A 22,644-nucleotide genomic window follows, 5' to 3' on the forward strand; every position below is an offset into this window, starting at 1 on the left:
AAATATATATTAAAAGCACTCTTTAATTTGGCAGCCCGAGGAATACATTGTGTCTGTTGTCTTTTAAAAAATTAAAATTGTGTCTGCAGTGTTTGCAACCTTTCCCTGAAAATTGGCTTCTGTATTGCTCTTTAGAGAGCGATTCTTGCTTTAAACATATTTGCCGTTTTGATCTGTTTTTAATTATCTTATATGTAGATTGCCTTGAGATGGCAGTTTACAAGGCAAGGAATAAATTGATGGTGATTATGATACATGTTTGTGTTTTTCCTTTTTTTCAGAAAACAGCAAAACATTAGTACAAGCAGTGTTCACAGGACCTCTGAAGGAACTGCTGTCTGACTTCTCCAATTTCCAAAATATGATTGATGAAACTTTGGACATGAACACGGTAATCTGAAGGAAGCAGAATAATGTGGCTTGGTTTTGTCAAAGATGTGCTGGGTGGATGATGACCCGGTGGTATTAGCAGCATGAACAACTTTTCTATATTTAAACTTTTCAGCCTGCCTTTCTAAAAACTTACTCAAGGCTGTTCTACCAAAATGACTAAAAACAGCCATAGGGCAATAAAAGAAACCAAGTGTCAGCACAATTTAAAAATCACCAAGGGCTGGCATTAATGGAGGAATCAGATTATAACATAAATCTATCCCGTCAGTACTGTATGGCACATGTTGAAGCTAACTGTATGATGTGCTTCAGAAACGTAGGGAGTAACGGACACAGAGTTTCTTAGGGAGGGAGTTCCAGAGACTTTATGCCACCACAGAGAAGGCCCTGCTACAGACAGCCATAGGGCTCTTCCCTTATATATTAGATGTGGTGGGTCCTCTTCTGAAGATCTGAGTAGCCAGGGTGGGGGCAACTTCCAGTGGGCAGAGACATTCCTTCAGTGAATGTGCTGTGATCATTTCATCTTGACATGGCAGATACCTATTTACATCTCTTGAACACCGGTTTGAAGGCCGGCACGCCTTTGCAGCTGCTTAAACTTTCTAGAGCCAGTGTGGTGTAGTGGTTAAGAGCAGTAGTCTTGTTATCTGGGGAACCGGGTTCGCTTCCCCGCTCCTCCACATGCAGCTGCTGGGTGACCTTGGGCCAGTCACACTTCTTTGAAGTCTCTCAGCCCCACTCACCTCACAGAGTGTTTGTTGTGGAGGGGGGAGGAAGGGAAAGGAGAATGTTAGCCGCTTTGAGACGCCTTAAAGGGAGTGAAAGGCAGGATATCAAATCCAAACTCCTCCTCTTCTTCTAGATTAGCCCGTCATTTAAACGATTATTTTATACTGGTTTTATGGTGTGTTGGGTTTTATTATACGCGTATATATTGTTGTACATCGACTTGATATATTTTGAGTTGTCGGTATATAAATAGCTTAATAAATAAATAAAATCATAGGGCTGGGACGAAAGGTCAACCAGTCAGAAGGCTGTCAACACGAAACCTGCCTCTCCAAGGTGGGAGCATCAACATCCAGGAATCTTACCCCATAACCAACGCAGCTGAGCGCCTCTAACATAGAATGACATGCACAGCACCATGATGCTGGCATATCCAAGTAGCTACACATGAGTCTTAACTAATTCTTGAAATGCAGTTACATGCTACAGGAACAGTGTGTGTGTGTGTGTGTGTGTGTGTGTGTGTGTAAGTAAAATAGTAGTGCTAGTGGGGAATCCTTTTGAATAGGAGTTGTCCCTACCACAAAGAGTTGCTTTGATTTTTCATGTGTGTTAATTAAAGTTTGTTGGGCTGCCTGGGTCAAGATATGACTGGAGGGTTGCAGTCAGTGTTAGATCACGTTCCCACTTCAAAAGGCACCCCTTGGTGCCTCTGGATAGGGCTAGGAAAGACTCCCTTCCTGAAATCCCAGAGGGCTGCTGCCAGTTGGTGTCTGCATTACTGAGATAATGGACCATTGGTCTGACTTGGTTATAAAGCTTCGGATATTCCTAGATATTCAACCGACTTGAAATCTGGATAAGGAGAAAATAGAAAGTTAACTTAAGTGCTGTACGTATAGAGTCTGGCTCTACCCCCATCAGAAGTTCACACAAAGAAAAATGGATTCTGCAACCTGTAGGACACAGAAATAAAAAAATGTGCATTTGCTTGTTTTGCCAGCCTGACGTTCCTGCTGGTACATCCGTGCAGCCTGATCTTGCCGCTCCTCTTCGCAGCAAGTAAGACAGTTCTGCCGCCACTAGGGACCTGTTGCTGTGAGCCACTCCTCCCGAGTGTCTCTCTGCTGTCGAGGGTTCCCCTAGGTTTTACCCACCTGCTTTCAAAAACAAAAGGACGAGAAATTCTCCATATATTAAAGTAGATAAGTTTAAATGAAGCCAAGTAAGACACGTAACTCCAAGTTTTGTTTGCATTTCCAAAATCCATGGAAGTTAATTAAGGCCGATGTTGGAGGGGCAGCTGCAGTTGCTGGAACAGCAAACTGTCCGTAGTGGGCGAGAAAGCGAGATCTCGCAGGTTCTGATTTTACAGCCTTGTGTTTCACATTAAGACCTGTAAGAATCTATCATTCTCTTTAATAGGGTACGGTAAAGCTGCAGGTTGGCATAGCAACCAAATTATATTGCTCGGCCTGTGCTGAGTAAACTTCCAGCTTCACGGACTTAGGTTTATAGAGCCACAGATACATTGCGTGAGGTAGCGTGTATATATTATGGCAGTTTATATAGTGGCACTTGTGTACATTGCACTTCACAGAACAATGTCACAAGCCTCCTGTGACAAGGAGCTTATAGTCTCTTCCAAGCCTTTGTGGGTGTCCAGGGGGAGATATTTTCAAGGTTGAGATTTTATTTATTATTTGAGAAATTTTTACAAACTGCTCAGCCAATAAGCTCTCCAAGTGGCGTGCAAAATAAAATTACAGCTGGGGCAAAGGAAGCTGCATTATACCAAGCCAGGCTGTTGGTCTATTTAGCTCTCATTGACTGTCAGAGACCTTCTGCATGCATAGTAGCTGGTCTACCACTGTGTCGCAGCCCCTGAACAGAACTAAAACCCACAAACCAGTTAAAAGCAAATGGCTTGCCCAAACAGGAAAGCTTTCAGCTAGTGTCTAAAACAATAAAGTGTGAGTGCTTGCCCCATGTCAGTAGGCAGGGACCCCCAGAGCACAGGAGCTACCCCAGTGAAGGAACATTTCCTTGAAAATGCAGATTGGGCATTATGGGGGACTTGGAAAAATAGGAATTGGGAGTCCAGCAACATCTGGAGGGCCACAGGTTGCCTACCCTGGTTTACTAGATAAAATCCTGGAATTGGTTTCACCATCTATGTGTTTTGGGTGTTAGACCTGGAGGTCAGAGGAGAAGTGTCTCTTGGTTGATGTCAGTGGTGGAAAGGTGGGATCCCATCCCATACTATTCTGCATGTGGACCAGGTCATAGACAGCTGAATTTGGTTGGGCCAGAGTGGCCCCATCCTTGATCTGCTCCATACGTGCTTTGGAGTAATTCTGACCGGCTTACAATACCAGTATAGTGGATGCTTGGGCTGCGAACGTGATCTGTGCGGGATGCACGTTCGCAACCCGCGTCTGCGCATGCGCGGGTTGTGATTTAGCGCTTCTGCACATGCGCGACTGCCGAAACCCAGAAGTAACCTGTTCCGGTACTTCCGAGTTTCGGCGGTCCGCAACCCAAAAAACCGCAACCTGAAGCGGCTGTAACCCAAGGTATGACTGTATTATCTCTTGACTGGACTCCAGTTTGTTTTACATGCCTATTTTAACTGCTTGATGTTTAAAACTCTTAGGCAGTGTACACTGTGTACAGGGTAAAAACAATATCCTTTTATTGTTTTGTATGTGTGTATAATAAAACAGCTTCAGGGAAATCGTATAAAGCAGGGCTCAGTCTTATGACTCATGGAAAGTGTATATTTTTACAAGACGTCTGAAACAACTGATGGCAGAAGGAAGGGTATTATTCCGCAGGGTATTCTGTAGGGTACAGTGCCACAAGTAGAATTTACCCATCTGATCCAGGTGATCTTACTGGACCATAAAGGGGCAGGTGGTCTTTCAGGTTTGGCCCTCATCCATTTCATTAACTGAACCCAAGCACTGATTCATCACTTCCACCCCTTGCCAGAATCTAATGGAAAGGAGAAATATTTCCAGGTGCTGCCTGAATACTGATGGTCCCCTTGTTCCTGATCTCGAGCTGAGGGATTGCTAGGCTTTGGGTTAAGTTTGTAAAGGCCAAGTGAATGCATTGGTTCAGACCTGCAAAAAAAGGGGGAGGTCAGCTGGGGATGCGTAGCACTGGGGTGGTAGAAAGATGCCGTTTACAGTTGAGCTAACACGTTCTCTGGCAGGGCATTGCAAGGTAGCATCCTCTGGCATGTCAGCAGCATGAGCTGGGAGATACTCCCTGGCTGAAACCCTGGAGAGCTACTGCCAGACAATACTAAGCTAGATGGACCCCGAGGGTCTGGCTTGGTTCAAAGCTAGCTTCCTGCGTCCCTAACATTTTAGCTGGCAGCAGTAGAGACTGAGCCAGGAGTGCCTGTATGCAGAGAAAGTTCTTTGCCATTGAGCTATAATGCAGAAAAGGAATGGAGAGAATGAATTGGTGTGCCCCTGAATGTAGTCCAGGTAGCTGCCAGGAGATACAGGGAAAGATAATTTCACTTCCCCTGTTTTCTCTTTGGGGAGGTCTGCTCTGCACTTTTCTGGGAATATTTTGACTTCTGCAGTGGCGGCATTCAGCTGTTCCTGGTCCGCAAGCAAGCAAAGGACTTCTTTGTAGTTGCTGATAGTACAGTGTGATCACAAAGCTCTGTCCCTCCTCCCATAACCTGCAGGCTCTAGATAGCTTTTCTTTGCTGCAATGCAGGTTACAATGTGATGTGCAGAAAGCACACAAGTCCTTTCCAGCATTTTGTAATGAATTTTTCATCATCCTTACAACTTTGAGAGTGAAGGGGATAGAAGGCTTTCACCTCTTTTGTTATTTCCCCCAAAGCTTCTGGTAAAAGCGAGGTTCCCTCGTCCCATTTTGAGTAGTGTGACCTACGAGAAACCTGTTTCCCTGATGAAATGACTGTTTTGAAAATAGCTTTTTAACAGATAACGTGTGAGCAGTGTAAGGACGTGGCAGCTTAAAGTTAAAAGGATTTTTTTCTCCTAAAAATGCTAGGGATAGATTTAATAGAAGATGGTTTTTGAATTTTGCTTTCAGAAACCCATTATATGGATTTCTCAAACGGGCAGAAAAGTGCAGAGTTGATAATTTGAAGTTAACATGTGAAGGCAAATGAATGGGAGGGACTAGTCTCTGGATATTGAAAACCATCTTGTTTGTTAACTGATGAGTCAAAGTGCGAAAAAGCTTTAATAACATATTATGAAGGGGAAACCAAAAACAAAGCAATTTGCATTTCTGAGGATGCTCTGGTACAAGGTGAAAATAAAGAAAAGTACTTTTGAGAGAGGCAGTGACTCACCTTGAGGACTAGAATCTGTTTTTGAAAAAAGGAAAAAAGCATAGATCCTCAGGAATGTTATCTTTTACCTAACATGAGATGAGTTTTCAAAAATCAATTCCTGGTAAGTTAGGAAGTGTTTTTTTATATAGCTGAACCTTCAGTGCACAAAAGTTCTTCCCCCATCCCTTAACATCCAGAAGTTAAAAACAGCAACAATAGAGCTTCTGTCCTCAAAGGTAAAATATTAGCATAGCAATCATGAGATCTAGTAGCACAACATATTGGTGGATCATTTTGCTTGCCTTTTGGGTTTTCATCCCACTGTGTGTGGCTGCTAGAAGTTTGTAGACCTCGAACCTAGAGTTTCATAGCCCTGTTTCAGATATTTCTGCATGCTGCTATATATCTAATACTTAGTCAGACCTTGTGGTTCTTATTTATTGTCCTTTTTGCCATTGATGACTTGCTGCTATTTGAGATTTGTTCAGCAATTTGGAGAAGAAACCCACTTCTCCAAGGAAGTTCATCAGCCGCCTGCCTGCCTGCCTGTCTGCCTGTATCTAACTACCTTTTGACCCTTGCTCTAGGTCTAGGTACGGTCAGGCAACCGGCTGATGAACTTTTTAATTGATTGATTTGACTTCCGTACTTATCTGGAAGGCTGGGCTGATGTTTCGGGAATGCAGTAGACCACCTCATCCTCTGTTTTGCTAATGTGTCCCTGCTGGGTAAATGTTAGAGCATCTCTCTGACAAAACGATCACAGTAGCAGCTGCATCTTTTCACAAAAACCCTTCCAAGCAGAAGTGAGCCCCCCAGGAGGACACCCGTTTTGTTTTGAATGTGCTCCAGCAATCTGCTATTAGAAGTGGCAGCGCAGTTGTTTCCACATGGAAAGTTTACCAAGACGAGGTCCGCTTTGTCAGATCAGTGGTCCATCTTGTTTTCCACAGTGGCCCATGGGAAAGTCCTCAAGCAGGGTAATTAAGGCAATAGCTGTCCCATTCTGCTGCCACTTAGCTTTCTCTATCGTTGGAGGTCCATTCATATAGCTATTATGTGCCACTTTTGGACCAAAAGGCCCACAAAGCAGTGAACAGATTAATACAAAAGAAGAATAAAAGCACAATAAATACAAGAGTAAATCAGTAAAAATGTGAAGTCGCACAATTACCTGTCGTGCTTAATATACATGTGTGAGCTGTGCTCATGGTCTCACCAGACATTCAGTGCCCCAGAATTCTACCTATCACTTAGAACAGGGGTCAGCAAACTTTTTCAGCAGGGGGCTGGTCCACTGTCCCTCAGACCTTGTGGTCCCAGAGATGCATTTTAAATAAAAGCACACATTCTACTCATGTAAAAACACGCTGATTCCCGGACCGTCTGCGGGCTGAATTTAGAAGGCGATTGGGCCGGATTCGGCCCCCGGCCTTTGTTTGCCTACCCTTGACTTAGAAGCAAGGCTGGCTCACCTTCGCCTCCCCTTCCTCCCAACCCACCTGTCCCAGTCTCCCAAACGCAAAAGGGAGTGTCTTAACGCTCATCACCTGCAAAGAAGCAGCCCAGAGACGTCGCCGTCAAGTCATCTAGTCTACTGGCCCTCAAAACACCTGGTGGCAGCGGATTCCATACATAAATGGTGCATTGTATGAACTGGTGGCATCTCTTGAGTCTGTTCTTCCTACCACATCTGCATTATTTAGCATTAACACCGTTCTTGACACACTATGCACAAATTGTTCCTTTGGACATGGCCCTACTTGAGCAAGGCTGCGGTGATTCAAACCAGTGTGAGAGCCAGTGTGGTATAGTGGTTAAGAGCGGTGGACTCGTAATCTGGTGAACCGGGTTCGCGTCTCCGCTCCTCCACATGCAGCTGCTGGGTGACCTTGGGCCAGTCACACTTCTTTGAAGTCTCTCAGCCCCACTCACCTCACAAAGTGTTTGTTGTGGGGGAGGAAGGGAAAGGAGAATGTTAGCCGCTTTGAGACTCCTGAAGGGGAGTGAAAGGCGGGATATCAGATCCAAACTCCTCCTCCTCTTCTTCTTCTTCTTCTTCTTATTATTATTATTATTATTATTATTACGAGAAAACATGTGAGAAGTAGTTTGACATCGCAATATATTATTCACTGGATTTCTGCAATGTTCATAGAAGTGTTATTCTGGCGTTCTGTTTTGGGGATCTCGAAGGCAGGCTGACTAAACTCTCATTCTTTCTTTAAAATTCATACTGTGCTTTGTAGCCCCAAAAGATCATTGCTCCTGAGGAGCTTGTGGAGAAGATTTAGATTTAAGTGTGACCGGAGTGTGAAGTTCATCTGCATTCCGGATGATCTGCTATTTTGGGCGGGTGGAAAAGACAGCGTTATGCCTCTGAATACCAGTTGCTGGGAATCTCAGGTTGGCAGAGTACTGTTGTGTTCATGTCCAGCTTGCAGGCTTGACATGGTCCTTCAGGGTCATCTTACATTTTTATGTTCTTTTTCAATCTGAGCTTACCTGTTCAACAGGATCTCAGTGTAGAGTATTCCGGCGCCCTTCAGGTGTTTTGTTTGGAAGCTCCCAGCAGCTTCAGCTGACATTTTCTGGCCAGGAGCTTCAGTCTAAAACACCTGGAGGCACCAGATTGGCAAAGGTTTGAGTCTTTCCTGAGCTAGGCAGTTTCAGGCTGCAGGTGAGGAATTGTCACACTGGTGGAGAGAGGTTCTAGCCTAGCCTGCTGATGTGCTACTCTTTTTTAAAAAAGTTTTGTGTCAGAGCTGCCCAAGGTCCCAGCTCACAAAGGACCAACGCTGCTTCGCTGTTAAGTACAAAAGTCTTTACTGAAGTTCAGTTTCACTTCCAGAGCCGCAGCGCGCAGCTCTACGTCTCAACTGTCAGACCGCTGATGCTCCGTCTGAGTCTCCTCCCCCCTGACACCAATTTAAGATTCTAGCCTTACTCCACCTCTTCCTCAGTTCCTTCCGCCTCTGGTTCTGCCTGGCCGTTGGAGTCTCGCCCTTTCTAGACTCTTCTGACGCTGAGTCCCCTGAGCCTTCCCCCTCCCTCCGGCGGGCTTTAGGAGCTGGTTCCCCATCCGGGTCTCCTGCTGTTCCCCGCGTCTGTACATTTGAACTTGGCGCGCGCGCCCAGCCGGTAACTTTTCTCCTGACCGTTTCACTGCTGCTGCTGTCACTGCTTCCCCCTCTGCGGGGGGGCTAGCTGCAACTGACCTCCCCTCCGTTGGAGGCGTGGTCAGCCCTGACTCACTCTCTCTCCCAGCTGGAGGAGACGCTGGCCCTGACACATGTGACTCTTCCCCCCCACTACGCTCTGGTGGGGAAACTGGTCCCAATCCCCCACTGCTGCTTTGGGGTTCCCCTCTGGCTCCTTGTTTCTGGTGCGTCCCCCCTGGGACCCCCCTTGCCCTGACCATAGGCGCCCCCTTCTGGGAATCTTCTGATTCGCTGGAGAAGCTCATGGAATCTCTCGGGCCACTGTCATACTCCCCTACGCTGCCCTCGGATTCTTCCCCTTCGCTCTCCATTTCCTCTCTCCCCAGTGCTCCTGCTCCTGAGTCCCTGACATTTTGTATTTTCAAAACTCAGTAATAAAAGATGAGCAATAAAAACAGCTAACATGTTTCTCAAGAAAGATCAGATAGTGACTGCACTGTCTGATCTTTCTGGAGAAATGCTTGTTAGCTGCTTTTGAATTTCATTGCAGACATATAGAATATATACGAAGGTACATGAAAACCAACCAAAATCTCTCCACAGATTGCCATGTGTCTTGGGTGGTATTCTTGTATGGTCCTCACATTGCATATATGAAGTAAATGGTTGCTAAGTTACGTGAAAAGACAATGGGTTCGTTTTACCCCTGGCCACTCGGATTTGGCATGTCAGTTGCCTGAGCAACTGCCCAAACTCAAGTACACCAAATCAAGGAACAAATCTGTTACGGAATGCCGACATCTAGTTATCTCTAAATGAGGAGCTACTGTTGAAAAGTTTAACATCTCTCTATGACATAAATGTTTATTAGAATCATCCCAAATCCATATCATTTTTGATATGCATAGAGTTCACATGACTGAACTTTTTTTTAATAAAAAAAGGTAAAAGTCCTCACCATGTGATTCATTCATTTATTTTTATTTTATGTAAGGTGTTGATCAGCCCTTAGGCTGCAAACCCCAGAATGTTCTGTGAACTTAACATATCTTTTGATAAATACTTGTTTTGACACTTAGACTGATCTAATCGAGAGTTTTAATCTCCCACATTTGTTACTTAGTTTATGTGGTCTCAGAAGTTGCTTTAGATGAACTGGTGGGTTTTAAATGCTTCGTAATATGACCGAAGGGTCACGGCAGCTGCTTTTAACTCTTCTGCGGATAACTCTTCTCTCTCCATATCCCAGGTGGAGAGCCACGAATACCTCTTGAAACCCTCCATTGAGCCCAGCCTCATTGAGCTGAGAGAGAATATGGATAAGCTAGAGGAGAAAATGCAGGGTGTGCTGAAGGCGGCAGCAAGGGAACTAAGTATGTTGGCATGACCTTCACTTTATCCACACAGTGATTTAGAGTCCCCCCCCCCAAAGCCACTTCCAGTCCGTGTTCTGATGCTGAAAAATGCTTCACATTCTCACTGTTTAAAATACAGTTGTGCACTTGCTTTTTAAAAACAAAACAAAAAAACACAAACCTGTTGTTGGAAACTTCCCCCACAGTACATGGTCAAAGGAGGAGAACTGGATATCTTCTAAGGTCCACGCTTAGTTCATGCGTGCACGAAGCACAGCACACTTGACCAGCACCTTGTCTCTGTTCAGTGAACACCTCTTCTCCTGCACCCAGAATCCCCTGCAGTACACAGGTTTTCTTTGGCAGACACACACAGATCTGTCGGCAAACGAGGTGATGTGGAATGAGTGCTTTAAAGCTGCCAATAAATGCTATCATTGCAACTATGCACTGTGTGAAGAAGGGCTCTTTCTTTGTATGTCCTGAAACTCTCACCATTCAGCTTTTGTTGGATAACGTTGGAGTCTAGTACAGTGGTACCTCGGGTTAAGAACTTAATTCGTTCTGGAAGTCTGTTCTTAACCTGAAACTGTTCTTAACCTGAAGCACCACTTTAGCTAATGGGGACTGCCGCTGCGCCGCTGCTGCACAATTTCTGTTCTTATCCTTAAGCAACGTTCTTAACCTGAGGTAATATTTCTGGGTTAGCGGAGTCTATAACCCAAAGCGTATGTAACCTGAAGCGTATGTAACCCAAGGTACCACTGTACTATATTGCAAGAGATCACGAGGGTCATCTAGTCCAACCCCTTGAAATGCAGGAATCTTTTGCCCAGTGTGGGACTCAAACCCATGACCCTGATTCTTGTGAGAAAGAGAGAAACTTCTACCTATATACCTTCTCCACACCATGCACAACAGTGGAAATCTCAGTCATTCTCCCCACTTGCCCTTTTTCTAAACTAAATAGTCCCAACCCATGCAAGTTTTCCTAGTAAGGGAAGTATTTCAGACCCTTGATAACTTCTGGTTGCTCTTTTCTGCACCTTTTTGAGCTCTACAATATCCTTTTGGAGGTGCAGCAGCCAGAACGGTTGAAGTACAGGCATGCGTTTATCCTTTGTGATGATCTTGTCAATCCAGGGTCAGTAAATAAAGCATTCCTATATGAGCTTCTTGCTCTCCTTGCCAATTTGGGTAATCTTAGGTTTCCGTGGCATTACAGCAGAGGGATTTCTAAAGCGGTGAGTGGCACCGCAGTTTGAAACTCCTCTAACTCTTAGCAAGCTAGGTGTTAGGACTTGTTCCAAGCCCTGTGACTATGAGTTAATTTCCCGGCAGGTGGCCTGGTACAATATCAAGCAGCAAAACCCAGCCAAGAGAGAAATTTGACTCACCGAGTGGGGATAACGAAAATGTGATTTGTGTGTTTATAATGCCACCATCAGTCATGGATTTCATTCTCCCCCAATCCCTTCCCATGAAACAGGTCTGGAAGCCGGCAAAAGCATCAAATTAGAATGCAACTCCCAGTTTGGGCATTTTTTCCGAATCACCTACAAGGAAGAGAAGGTTCTGCGAAACAACCTGAAGTATAAGGTCTTGGAAACCCAGAAGAACGGGGTGAAGTTCTCTAACATGTGCGTGAAACACGTATCCCTGCCTTTGCCTCGGAACGCCAATGGAAGTGTCCTCTAAACTTGCTGTGGGGTGGTTGCGAGTCAGTGAAGTTTTCTGCCAGGTTGCGGAAGTTTGCTAACATTTTCCTTTTCGTTTCTGCACAGTCAACTGAAAAGCATCAATGAAGAATACATAAGTATCAGAGGAGAGTATGAAAAAAGCCAGGCCATCGTTGTTAAGGAAATCATCGGCGTTGCCTCAGGTAAGGAACACTGTGTGCTTATACATGGAATCACCAGATATGTTCTGAGGATATGTTTTAACCAGGAGTAAAACACCCACACACCATTTGTGGAGTGGGTACAAAAGTAATTGGTCTGCTGTCAGCCTGCGGCCTCTCTGAAATAGAAATGTAACCCATCTTGTGGTGAGGACAAACTACGTTAACTGCCGAAAACAATTTGCCAACATGGCCTGCAGCTGTACGTCTGCTTAGAGGCGCCAAGCAGAACTTGGTTGGGTTTTCCTCTGGGTATTATATAGCACACAGCTACGGATGTCAGCACAACTGCTGCTAATGAAACAGAAGGCACTTCAGAACCTTAGCCTTCCTTCCACCTTGGTTTCCTGTCCCTGTTCTGGTTTTCCATGAACATTCCCTGACATCACGGCCATTCAGCCAGTGGCAGGTTGGGTGGTCTCGCTTCTAGAAACAAAAGCAAGCACTCTAGCAACTCTAAGCATCAGTTGTCTGAGGTCACAGCATCTCAACCAATGTCTAGAGAGGACTTTAAAACTGGCAGGAATTGCCAGACTTCTGTTTTTATATCCAAATACTATTCTTTGCTTTAAAACATGCTGGTGCCATTTTTGTCACTGATCTATTATTTTGGCACATGTACATGTCCTGTGATTTTTAATGTGACAGTTTGCATCTCTGCACCCCTAAGTGTCCTAAAGGGGCGCCATTGCAGAAATCTCTGTGCTCATGAATCGGATGTAGATTCAAGCAACGGGGACCCTCAAATCCTGTTCTGGCAGAGCACTGATGTGCAGGCAGCATAAACATGAGTAAGATGGTGATACTGATGAGAAAGGCTTGTGGTTTTCTCTTGTGTAAGCTGTTCCAGATTGCGCAAATGCTCGGGAGCAGCGGGCGCTCAAGCACTTGGGCACGGCAGCTAAAGGAACGTGCTGTTCAAACAGTTAGCCTCGTTTAGTGTGTCAGATTGGGCCTCGTACCGTTTTACCTTTGTGCGCTGCGTTTGCATTTTGCTGCCAGCTGTTTTGAGTGAAACGGAAGTGTTGATTATAACACCGCCTGCTTTAGGTGTTAAAACGTGCTGAGAGGTATTGATACTGCACCGCTTAGGTAAAATGGCTGGAAGTAAATACAGTAAATGAATAAGAAAAGAAATATATTGTCAGCTAGGATTGTCATTTTTTAAAGGTTTTATAAATTTGTTTAATGGTGCATTCATACAACCAGTCCCCTCCCCACCCTTTGTGCTGGTTGCTGTATTTGCCATGTGATTGGATTAAAGCTGAATTAGATGGCCTCTGAAGGGGTCCAACTTACTAAGACATCTGCAGCCAAAGCTTGATTTGGGCGCATCCAAACCATACATTTAAAGTGCTGTGATACCACAGTCAATGGCTTCCTCCCAAAGGATTCTGGGAGCTATAGTTGTTGAGTGCGCTGAAAGTTGCTAAGAGACTCCTATTTCCCCTCACAGAGCTACAGTTCCCAGAATGGCTTAACAATCAGTCCTTCTTCACAGGGAACTCTGGGAATAGTAGCTCCGTGACAAACTACAGCTCCCAGAATTCTTTGAGAGAAGCCATGGCTGTCTAAAGAGGCATCACAGTCCTTTAAATGTGTAAACATGGCCATAGTCTGTCCATTTTAGTCCAGTTTTCAGCTTGCAAAAGGAAGGAACTTGACATGGCCTCTGTGGTGACTGTTTTGTATCGAGCTGGCAAAAAGACGCAGGTAATTTAGTCGGTGCTGAATCAGTTTCGTCGAGGACAGCTCTAATAAAAAGCCTGCATAAAATTCATATTTTTAATCTGCTTAATGAACAAACAAATAGATTGCACCATTTAATCTTTTCATTCTTCATTTGTGGGTGCTCTGGTGTTTAGTTTAGCTGTGGAATTGTCTGGCTTCTTTGTCTGACTATATCATGTATTTTTTGCTTGATGTGAAATGTAGAAAGCACTTTACAGAATTACATAAGCAAAACACAGTTCCCTACCCCAAAGGATCTTACAATCAAAATTTCTGTAGTAGAGGTAACACTAAGGGAAGTTGTGGGAAGAGAGATAAGAAGGGGCTGGGAGGACACCCCCGCCCCTGCGAGCAGGTTTTTTGAGGGTGCATGGGGAGTTGCACGGGAGCGGGGAGGTAGGGGAGAAATTAACTGAGCAATCGAAAGTCCATTGCACAAGCAGAATGGCAGCATTCTGTACAATCTCCAGATAGCCTCCGCCTGTCAGTTTGTAGGCTGTACATAGTAAGATTGACCAGTGGTTTGACTTTATATGGCAGCTTCCTGTGCCCCTTTCCTGCCTGTTATGGGAAAATTAAAAGTACCCTACCACCATGTGTAAAAAAACGAACAAAAACTAGAATCAGGAAATCTGTGGCTGAATCTCCATCTCATCTGGTTTGACCCAAAGCCGAAGTGGCTCTACTGGAGCAGGCTAGCATCCTCAGCAGCAGTTTCAGGAAAAGCTGCTCGGGTGAATGCCTCCTAGCTTTGTGGGTGCATGGGAGCACAATTTCAAATGTCTCAGTGAATACATTAGTGGTGGTTTTCTTAACCGCATTAGCTAACACCACCCACCTTCCCTAACTTCTCCTTCCAGGGCAATTATCTATAATTGTTTCCCAAGTAGCCTTTTGTGGGTAGATACTGGTCTCTCAACATCTGGCCAGACATCTTTGCATGGTAGTTCTAAGATCCTTTGGGGCAATAAAATGCACAATTGGGAGGCGTTGTGAAAGTGAATTGGGGTGTTTGTTTGGGCGGGGCGGGTGGGGAGAGAATGATGCTGTCAAGAAGATCAAATTCTGTCCCTGTGGAAGGCTTTATGTATAATAGAGAGACAGCAGGTCTGTCTTGTCAACCAATTTATGCATTCAGTGTTAACAGCTAGTGATATGCCTTTTCAAAGTCAGGGTTGCTCACAGCAGTTTAATTAGCCCTTGCTCTTTACCAGTTCAATGAGACGGCGAAGGTTTGCGCTGGAAAACTTTCCAGAGAGAATACTAAAATGTGCAAGAGTGATTTCCCTGGTGTGCACTTGCAGAATGAGCTTTTTGAGTGCTAAAATGTTGTCACCTGACATCGCTTACATACTTTAGGACTTGGCAAATAAGCGGCAGGATCCTTCCTGAGTAGTGTCAACAGGCTCTGAGTGTAGTTGGTTTCAAATGCTTAATTGGAGCTTAATGATACTTTGGCGCAGCCCAGATCTAGCTCTTTATAGTACTCAGTGACTCCGTTCAGGCATAGTACCACATCTTGGTTTGATGCTACAACAGGGTGGGGAACCTCAGGGGCTGAATGCAGCCCCCCAAACCTCAATATCTGGCTCATGGGACTTTCCCAGGCAGCACCCCAACTTCTCCTGCTTTACACTGTATTTGAGTGCTTTATCCTGGCTGAAATGAGCTCTGATAGTGTTTCTTCACTTCCCAGGATGGAGAATAGAAAGGGGGTGTGGGTGGGTGTTTGTGGGTGTACAAACTGCCTACCACACAAAAGCCAAATTTACATCCATTGCTCTTTAGCCTCAGTCCCGCTGCCCCACAGCTCTCCATCTAGGCAAGCGACAGGTATTATCAGTTCATGAACCCAGTTAAAGGACAGTTTGGGTGTGGAACATGGCTGCTTAGGGGTGAGAGGACATGGCCTGGGGTGAAGAGGGCTGCATCAAGGTCCTGGCCTGAGGTTCCCCAGCTCTGATGCAGACTTTAAAAGATCAGCAGCAGCAATTTGAACTAGGCCTGGAAGCAACCGGGCCAGGCAGCCACTGCAGATGAGCTAGATCTGGGATATTTCACTGAGGCTTCTTCTGTGATCAGATGAGCTTGCAGCATTCTGTGCTAGCTGCTTCTTCAAACATAGAATACATGTAGGTCGTGTTTCAGTCACTTGTGTGGGAGGTTACTAAAGCATGAGGGACTGAGTTCAACTCTTTATCTGAAAAGAGCATCACCTTGGCTCACTAGCTTAAGCCAGCAAAATGCACTCCTAGGTTCTGCAGCCGCCTGAGTATCCAGCAGAAGTTCAGCGTTTAGGAGCAACCCCTGGTTGCAAATCTCATCCTTAGTGGGGAATCTAACCCTATTAGGATAGTTTTGGGCTGTCCCATCATCATCACTTCTTTACTGTCTGGATTAAGCTTCCATTTGTTATCCCTTATGCAGTCAGTAACTTCCTTCAGGCATATCTTTAAGGAATGCAGTGCTGCACCTGAAGTTGAGGGGGGGGGGCGAACGGAGTTGGGTGTCGTTATTAGGGGCAGAACACTTTTTATGGCCCAGACATCCTCAGTGACTTAAGTGGTGGTTTGGGGTAGTTTGCTTCACTTTGAGTACTGGTGGTTGAGGATCTCAAGAGGCTTCATGGCTGAGGGTTGCTCTTAGTGTATGTATGCCAGGAGAGGATGAGGGGTTGGGGGAAGATATTGTTCCTGATGAGCACTGCAGTTGTGGTGGTGTGTGTTTAAGGCTTGACTATCCCCTGCATGCGGAGTCAGGCTCCTGCGGATTGAGTCAAGAAGACAGTTTCTGCACATGCTGTAGAGGGAAGTGAGGGGCACATGGGGATCGTCAACCTGGGAAGGGAGCCCATCTAGGAGAAGGAAAACCCTGATCCTAAACCTCTGCTGCCTTGCGGCCAGACTTTGTTCCTGAGAAAGTCTTTGGGAGCAAATCCTGAGGAACAATCCATACCTGCTAGCTTGTGGGACATCTTTGGGAGAAGAAAAGGTTAAAGAGTAAGCCTTGCACAAATCCAAAGTGGAGTCCCTACGACGGTTGGATGGCACCTTATGCGCCTCCTTCCGGCAACTCCTGCAGCCAAGCTGGTCCAAACGTATTGCTCTGCTTTCATTTGGACCACCCCAGCGAGGCCGAGGGGGGCGGGTCTTGTTGTCTGGGCAGCCCAGGACTCCCATACACACTACCTAGACTTGTGCCACGGTGGTTTATGTGTCCTATTTTAATGTAGTGAAATAGGTGTGGCTATTTAGACTGTTTGGGTTTTTTTAAAAGTGAAATGAAAGTGGTAAGGGAGAGGTGTAGCATCTGCTTTGCATGCAGAAGGACTCAGATTCAGAACCTAGCATCTCCAGATAGGACAGGGACCGTCCCCTGTCTGAAACCCTAGAGAGCAGCTGCCAGCCAGTACTCAGCTAGATGGACCGTTGATAGGACCTTGTATAATGCGGATTCCTGTGTGGACACTGAGCCTCCAGGGAGATGGACCACTCAGCCAGGGCAGACAGCAACACAGTTTACTGAGGTGAAAGGATATTCCATAACTGAGATGGCTGCACCTGCAACCATGAAGCCAGGACCCCAATTGACCTCCCCCCCGCCCCCACCATGGGATATTCAAATGCAAAAAAAGAAAAGTGTTCTGTGTTCTCATCTGCAAGTTGGCTTATCACATCACCAGCTAGAATTCTCATTGTGTGCTAGGATGGTAGAAGTTGATAGAAGCGGGTGGCGGTGCCAGATTAATGTCTGGATTCCTTTTAGATTTCTGCAAAGCAGGAAGCTGCATTGAGCCTGTGCTTTTCCAACAGGGTATAAGGAGCCCATACAGATCCTGAGTGATGTCATAGCCCAGCTGGATGCTATTGTCAGTTTTGCTCATGCGTCAAATGCAGCGCCGACCCCATACGTACGCCCAACGATTCTGGAAAAGGGGACAGGGCGGATTGTGCTGAAAGCCTCAAGACACCCCTGCATTGAAGTTCAAGATGACGTTTCCTTCATCCCGAACGATGTGACCTTTGAGAAGGGCAAGCAGATGTTCCATATCATTACCGGTAAAAACTTCGTTTATATGCCATGCCTGTTTCCCCTCTTGCCTCCATCTTCTGTGTTGTATATGTGTGTGCGTTTTACTTATGAGGATGCTTTAAAAATAAGTCTGTATCCCAGCCTCAAAACAGAGAAGAAATGAGCCTATAATAATTTCTGCAGACGAGCGTTCTGCATTTAGGTGGGTGTTTTGATTTGAAATGGGGAAGCAATCTTCAGGCAAGCCTTAGCGTTCCAGCTTTCAAGTTTGAAGTCTGACTGACAACCAGTGCAAAACTGACCCAACATGCAAATCAGTGGAAGTGATTTTCATGATATGCAGATGGAACAGCCATAGTTGCATTGGTGATGGTGTCGCTCACTGACAAGGTAGAATAGCTTATGAATATGTTATTTAATCAAAAGTTAATAAAGAAGGACATTGAAGAATAGCTGTATTTAATCAGAATTAATGTTGTTTTGTTGGTTTTAGGTAGCATTTTGCTTCAATAGATACTGGTTTTTATATCATGTACAGTGTAAGCTGCATACAGATTTTTGAAATACTAAGTGGTTTAAAATAAAAAACAGCACAGTATGTTAAACTGAAGTTGCATATTAGGTTGTCAAGAAGACCTTTACTCCTCCTGTTTGAAATGCCGCTTAAATTTCTGCTGCTACTTGCTCTGCAGGACCAAACATGGGAGGGAAATCCACCTACATCCGCCAGACAGGCATGATTGTTCTCATGGCCCAGATTGGCTGTTTTGTGCCATGTGACTCTGCAGAGATAAGCATTGTCGACTGCATCCTGGCTCGGGTAGGAGCTGGAGACAGCCAGCTGAAAGGCGTGTCTACCTTCATGGCGGAAATGTTGGAGACGTCTGCCATCCTTAGGTAAGACCTCCGTTTGCAAACCTTGCTCGCCAGAAGCTCCAAGTGTTTCTACAAGCTTAGTGACCCCACTCCCCACGGTGCTTGTGATCTGTTTTGTGCACAGGACAGATACTCTGAGACTGGCCACAGCCACTGGAATAGTATATTTTTGAGAATCTCAGAGGTTTCCAAACATAGGAAGAAAACAACGGGCTCATTTTGCTTCCAAGTTGATTGCCGTTTTAGTTCAGTATTATTGGGAACAAATGGGACCTACAGCAACATGTTTCAGTAACCTGTGTTCCTGTTCAGTCTCATAGTCAGATATCAGTACCCTTCTCCAGGACACTCCATTCCACATGTAGGTTCTTCACCCACCTTCCCATGAAATTCAGACATTTACATTCTTCGGCTACTGAGCATCCTCAGTCCCTGAAGTACTTTTGGAGTGTTTGGGCTACACAGGAGTCCACACTCACCTCTGAACTTTGGAAATAGAGGGAATGTTACCTGGAGGAGACTCTTAAAAGAGAGGAATGTTGAGGAAGAAGCATTTGTGTATCCTTGATCGTTCAGGGGCCAGGGGTGTAGTTTGCCTGTTTAGTTTTGAAGTTGTACCACTTTTGACAGCTTTATTTCCTCTGATTTTAGGATTGCAACAGAAAACTCATTGGTAATCATTGACGAGCTTGGGAGAGGAACATCTACCTATGATGGGTTTGGATTGGCCTGGGCAATCTCGGAATATATTGCCAGCAAAATTGGAGCGTTTTGTATGTTTGCCACTCATTTTCACGAACTGACCGCACTTGCTGACGAGATCCCCACCGTGAATAACTTACATGTCACAGCGCTAACCACAGAGGACACGCTGACAATGCTGTATCGTGTGAACAATGGTGAGGCTCGCTTCAGATCCCTGGAAGAAATCCACCCTGTTTACTGTAGAGCAACCTTCACCAGCCTGATGTCCTCCAGATGTTTGGGACTACGACTCCCATCATCCCTGCCTATTGGCCATGCTGGCTGGAGCTGATTGAAGTTGGAAGGCACCACATGGGGGAAGGTTGGTGGTGTGAGAAACCTATGGCCTTCCAGACATTGTTGGACTCCAACTCACTTAGCCAGTGGTCAGGGATTATGGGAATTGGAGTTCAACACCTGGTGAGCCATAGATTCCCTGGCCCTAGTTTAGTGTATTGTGAACAACCATAGCCGCCTCCTGGACTCATGTGCTCCCCAACCCCTCCACCTGGCCAGGAAGAGGAGTTTGGAAGCTTTCACTTTTAGTTAGCAGCCTGTCATGTCACCTGGAGGGCAAACTGTGGTTAACCGCACTAGCTGATTGGTTTCAAAGAAGCCTGCTTTAAACTACTTCGAGAAACTGGCTTGTTGAAGCAGCCATGGTTAACGTTAGCCACCGTTCCTGTTTTGAATGACACAGGAAGCCACCATTAACTTTAAATGGAAGTTTCCAAGCTACTCCTCTTTTGGGGGTGTCCCAACATTGCTTGGCTCTGGGCTGGATATGTACATATTTCGGTACCCTTTTCCATTCCTGTCCTCTGAATCCTTTCCAATTTGTGGCCCCCGCAAATTACTTTTAATGGTTGACACACGATGCTTTTGCAACCCCAAATGGACATTTTCCTTTTTTACTCTTGTCCCATTTTGATAACTTACTGCTTCTTAGTGGTGTTCACTTTTATGGTATTTGAAACCCCCTGACCCAGGCTGAGTTTCAGATTTCCCCAGCTCAAGCAGGATTATGTTTAACTGCTAGAAATTGGGGCTGAGTTTGACCCGGAGATCACTTTTCAGGCAGTCAGCCCCCCCCCTTTCTGAAATAAGCAGCATGGAATCAGATGCACAGGTTGTGCTTTCACCTTTTGAGGACTGACCCCAGTGATGCTTCTTCCAGGGCCTTGCGACCAGAGCTTTGGCATCCACGTGGCAGAGCTAGCTGCTTTTCCCAAGCATGTGATAGAGAATGCCAGGACAAAGGCCTTGGAGTTGGGGGAGTTCCAGACCGTTGGAAATCCACAGGCCGAGGAGGAAGAGCCACCAGGCAGGAACTTCTACAAAGAGAAGCAGGTCATACGCTTGTTGAAATCATTTCTTTCCCACTTTTCTATAATGTATCTACAAGATTTAGATATGAATTTGTAACGATACCACTGCCCCTGGAATGTTGCCCACAAAAGAACATGACTTTATAGGGTGCATAGTATACTCTGCCTGCCTGCCTTCCTGTCTCTTAAATCCACATGATGGGATGATCTCCTGTTGCTCTGTCTCAGCTTCTGCCAACCTAGCAGCTGGAAAGCAGACCAGTGCAAGTAGATAAATAGGTACCACTGCAGTGGGAAGGTAAACGGTGTTTCTGTGCACTCTCGCTTCCATCACGGTGTTCCATTGCGCCAGAAGCGGTTTAGTTATGCTGGCCACATGACCCAGAAAGCTGTCTGTGGACAAATGCCAGCTCCTTTGGCCTGAAAAATGGGATGAGTTCCGCACCCCATAGTTGCCTTTGACTGGACTTAACCATCCAGTGGTCCTTTACCTTTACCTAGCTTACCTGTCTCTCTGTGTCATTGATACCACTTTGAGCTCCCTGAGGCATCTCCACCAAAACTAGGAAGTTTAGCTTATTTCACCACTGAGAGTTTTGCATTCTGTGGCCTCTTTCCTTTATGATGATGATTTGTGGGTGAGCAACAGCTGCTGCATTAACAACTGCTCAGATGATACTTTCTGTGTTTTTGAAGCACTGGCTTGCAAAAGCTCACTCGCCAATGTGTGTTAATGCTTAATCCTTTTGAGCCTGCAAATTTCTTCCCTGATTTCTTCAGTTAGACTGATGCTGTCCAGACATGTTTGCTGAATGGTATAAACAGAACTGTAAAGAATGCTTTGTGAACTGATTTCAAGGAGTAGCCACGTCAGCTTGCTGCAGCAAGGAAACTCTAGTTGCACCTTAAGATGCTGAACCGGATTATTGTAGCCTGGGGTTTTGCAGACTAAAGCCCATCTCATCAGTTACACACAGTATTAGGAATTAAAGGCTATCAGGACTTGTATAAATCACTTGGGTGCAGCAGCCAAAGCAGATAGATTCTGTGATAACCATCAGTATTCACACACACACACACACACACACACACACACACACACTTTAACTAGGAGTCTGAATCTATGTCTTCTGTGTATCACATTGCTTAATTTGCCATTTTCTGCCATTTTAAGACATTGATCCACAAATCCTGGGTTGTTGAAATTGCTGTTATTTTCAGTGCCAGACGAATGCATTTGTAGGGGCTTAGAAATGGTGCAGCAGAAGCCTCTGAGGCTCCCCACCCATGTTGCAGAGGAATCTAGGAGAACACAAATCAGAGGCTGAACATCATTTTCTTTTCCTTTCTAGGAAGGTGAAAAAATAATCAAGGATTTCCTTTCTAATGTGAAAGCATTGCCACTGGCGGACATGTCTGAGGAGGACATCAGAACCAAACTGAAGCAGCTGAAAGATGAAGTCGGGGCAAAAAACAACAGCTATGTGAACGAAATCCTTTCCCAAACAAAGCTAGTTGCATGACATGAGAAAATCTAAACAAGGAGCCGTTTGAACTAAAGTTGGAAGTGCACAGTTGCACTCAGTCAAAGGCCGTTGCCAAAGGAGGTGATGCCACATCCTGTTTCTCACAATGGCAGGTGCCATGTTAAATACTGTAGACCAGAACAAATTGTTATTTCCCAGCTAGGACTGCATGTTACTTATTGAGTAGTTTTCTCCTATGACGGGTTGTGGCTATGTTGAAAATTTTCTATGGTATTCTAATTTTGAAATGGTTGCCCTTAAATAAATGCAATGCACCATGGTTTGAACTGTTACGCCTTGTTTTATTTCTGCTGCATATAGAAATATTTAAATAAGCAACAGCAGGAAAACAGAATTGGACATGGTGCTCACTATTGCTAGGAATGTTCTCCCATGCCTTATTACATCTGTGTTGAGACTCTGTTAGTTCAGCAGTTTACAACGGGGATGGGGAAGCCTTTTTAGTTTCCTCCTGGGAAACTTTCCAGGGGCCGGAGGAAAAAATAGGTAGAGCGACAGCTGAGGTCCCTGCA

The 22,644-nt window shown here is 45.3% G+C and overlaps 1 protein-coding gene across 1 annotated transcript in view; it reads left to right on the forward strand.

The window, feature by feature from the left end:
* Nucleotides 1–22,398, forward strand: part of MSH2 (mutS homolog 2) — a 50,478-nt gene extending 28,080 nt beyond the window's left edge. Inside the window, exons 8-16 of the mRNA XM_083605033.1 lie at nt 282–391; nt 9,869–9,992; nt 11,464–11,614; nt 11,759–11,856; nt 17,418–17,663; nt 18,330–18,534; nt 19,165–19,412; nt 20,435–20,607; nt 21,938–22,398. Coding sequence (XP_083461159.1) covers nt 282–391; nt 9,869–9,992; nt 11,464–11,614; nt 11,759–11,856; nt 17,418–17,663; nt 18,330–18,534; nt 19,165–19,412; nt 20,435–20,607; nt 21,938–22,108 — 1,526 coding nt within the window. The 3' untranslated portion in view covers nt 22,109–22,398. The remainder of the gene's footprint in view (nt 1–281; nt 392–9,868; nt 9,993–11,463; nt 11,615–11,758; nt 11,857–17,417; nt 17,664–18,329; nt 18,535–19,164; nt 19,413–20,434; nt 20,608–21,937) is intronic.
* The last annotated feature ends 246 nt before the right edge of the window (nt 22,399–22,644 follow it).

This window comes from Podarcis filfolensis (assembly GCF_964270895.1).
Source record: "Podarcis filfolensis genome assembly, chromosome: 3".
Classification (NCBI taxonomy): domain Eukaryota; kingdom Metazoa; phylum Chordata; class Lepidosauria; order Squamata; family Lacertidae; genus Podarcis; species Podarcis filfolensis.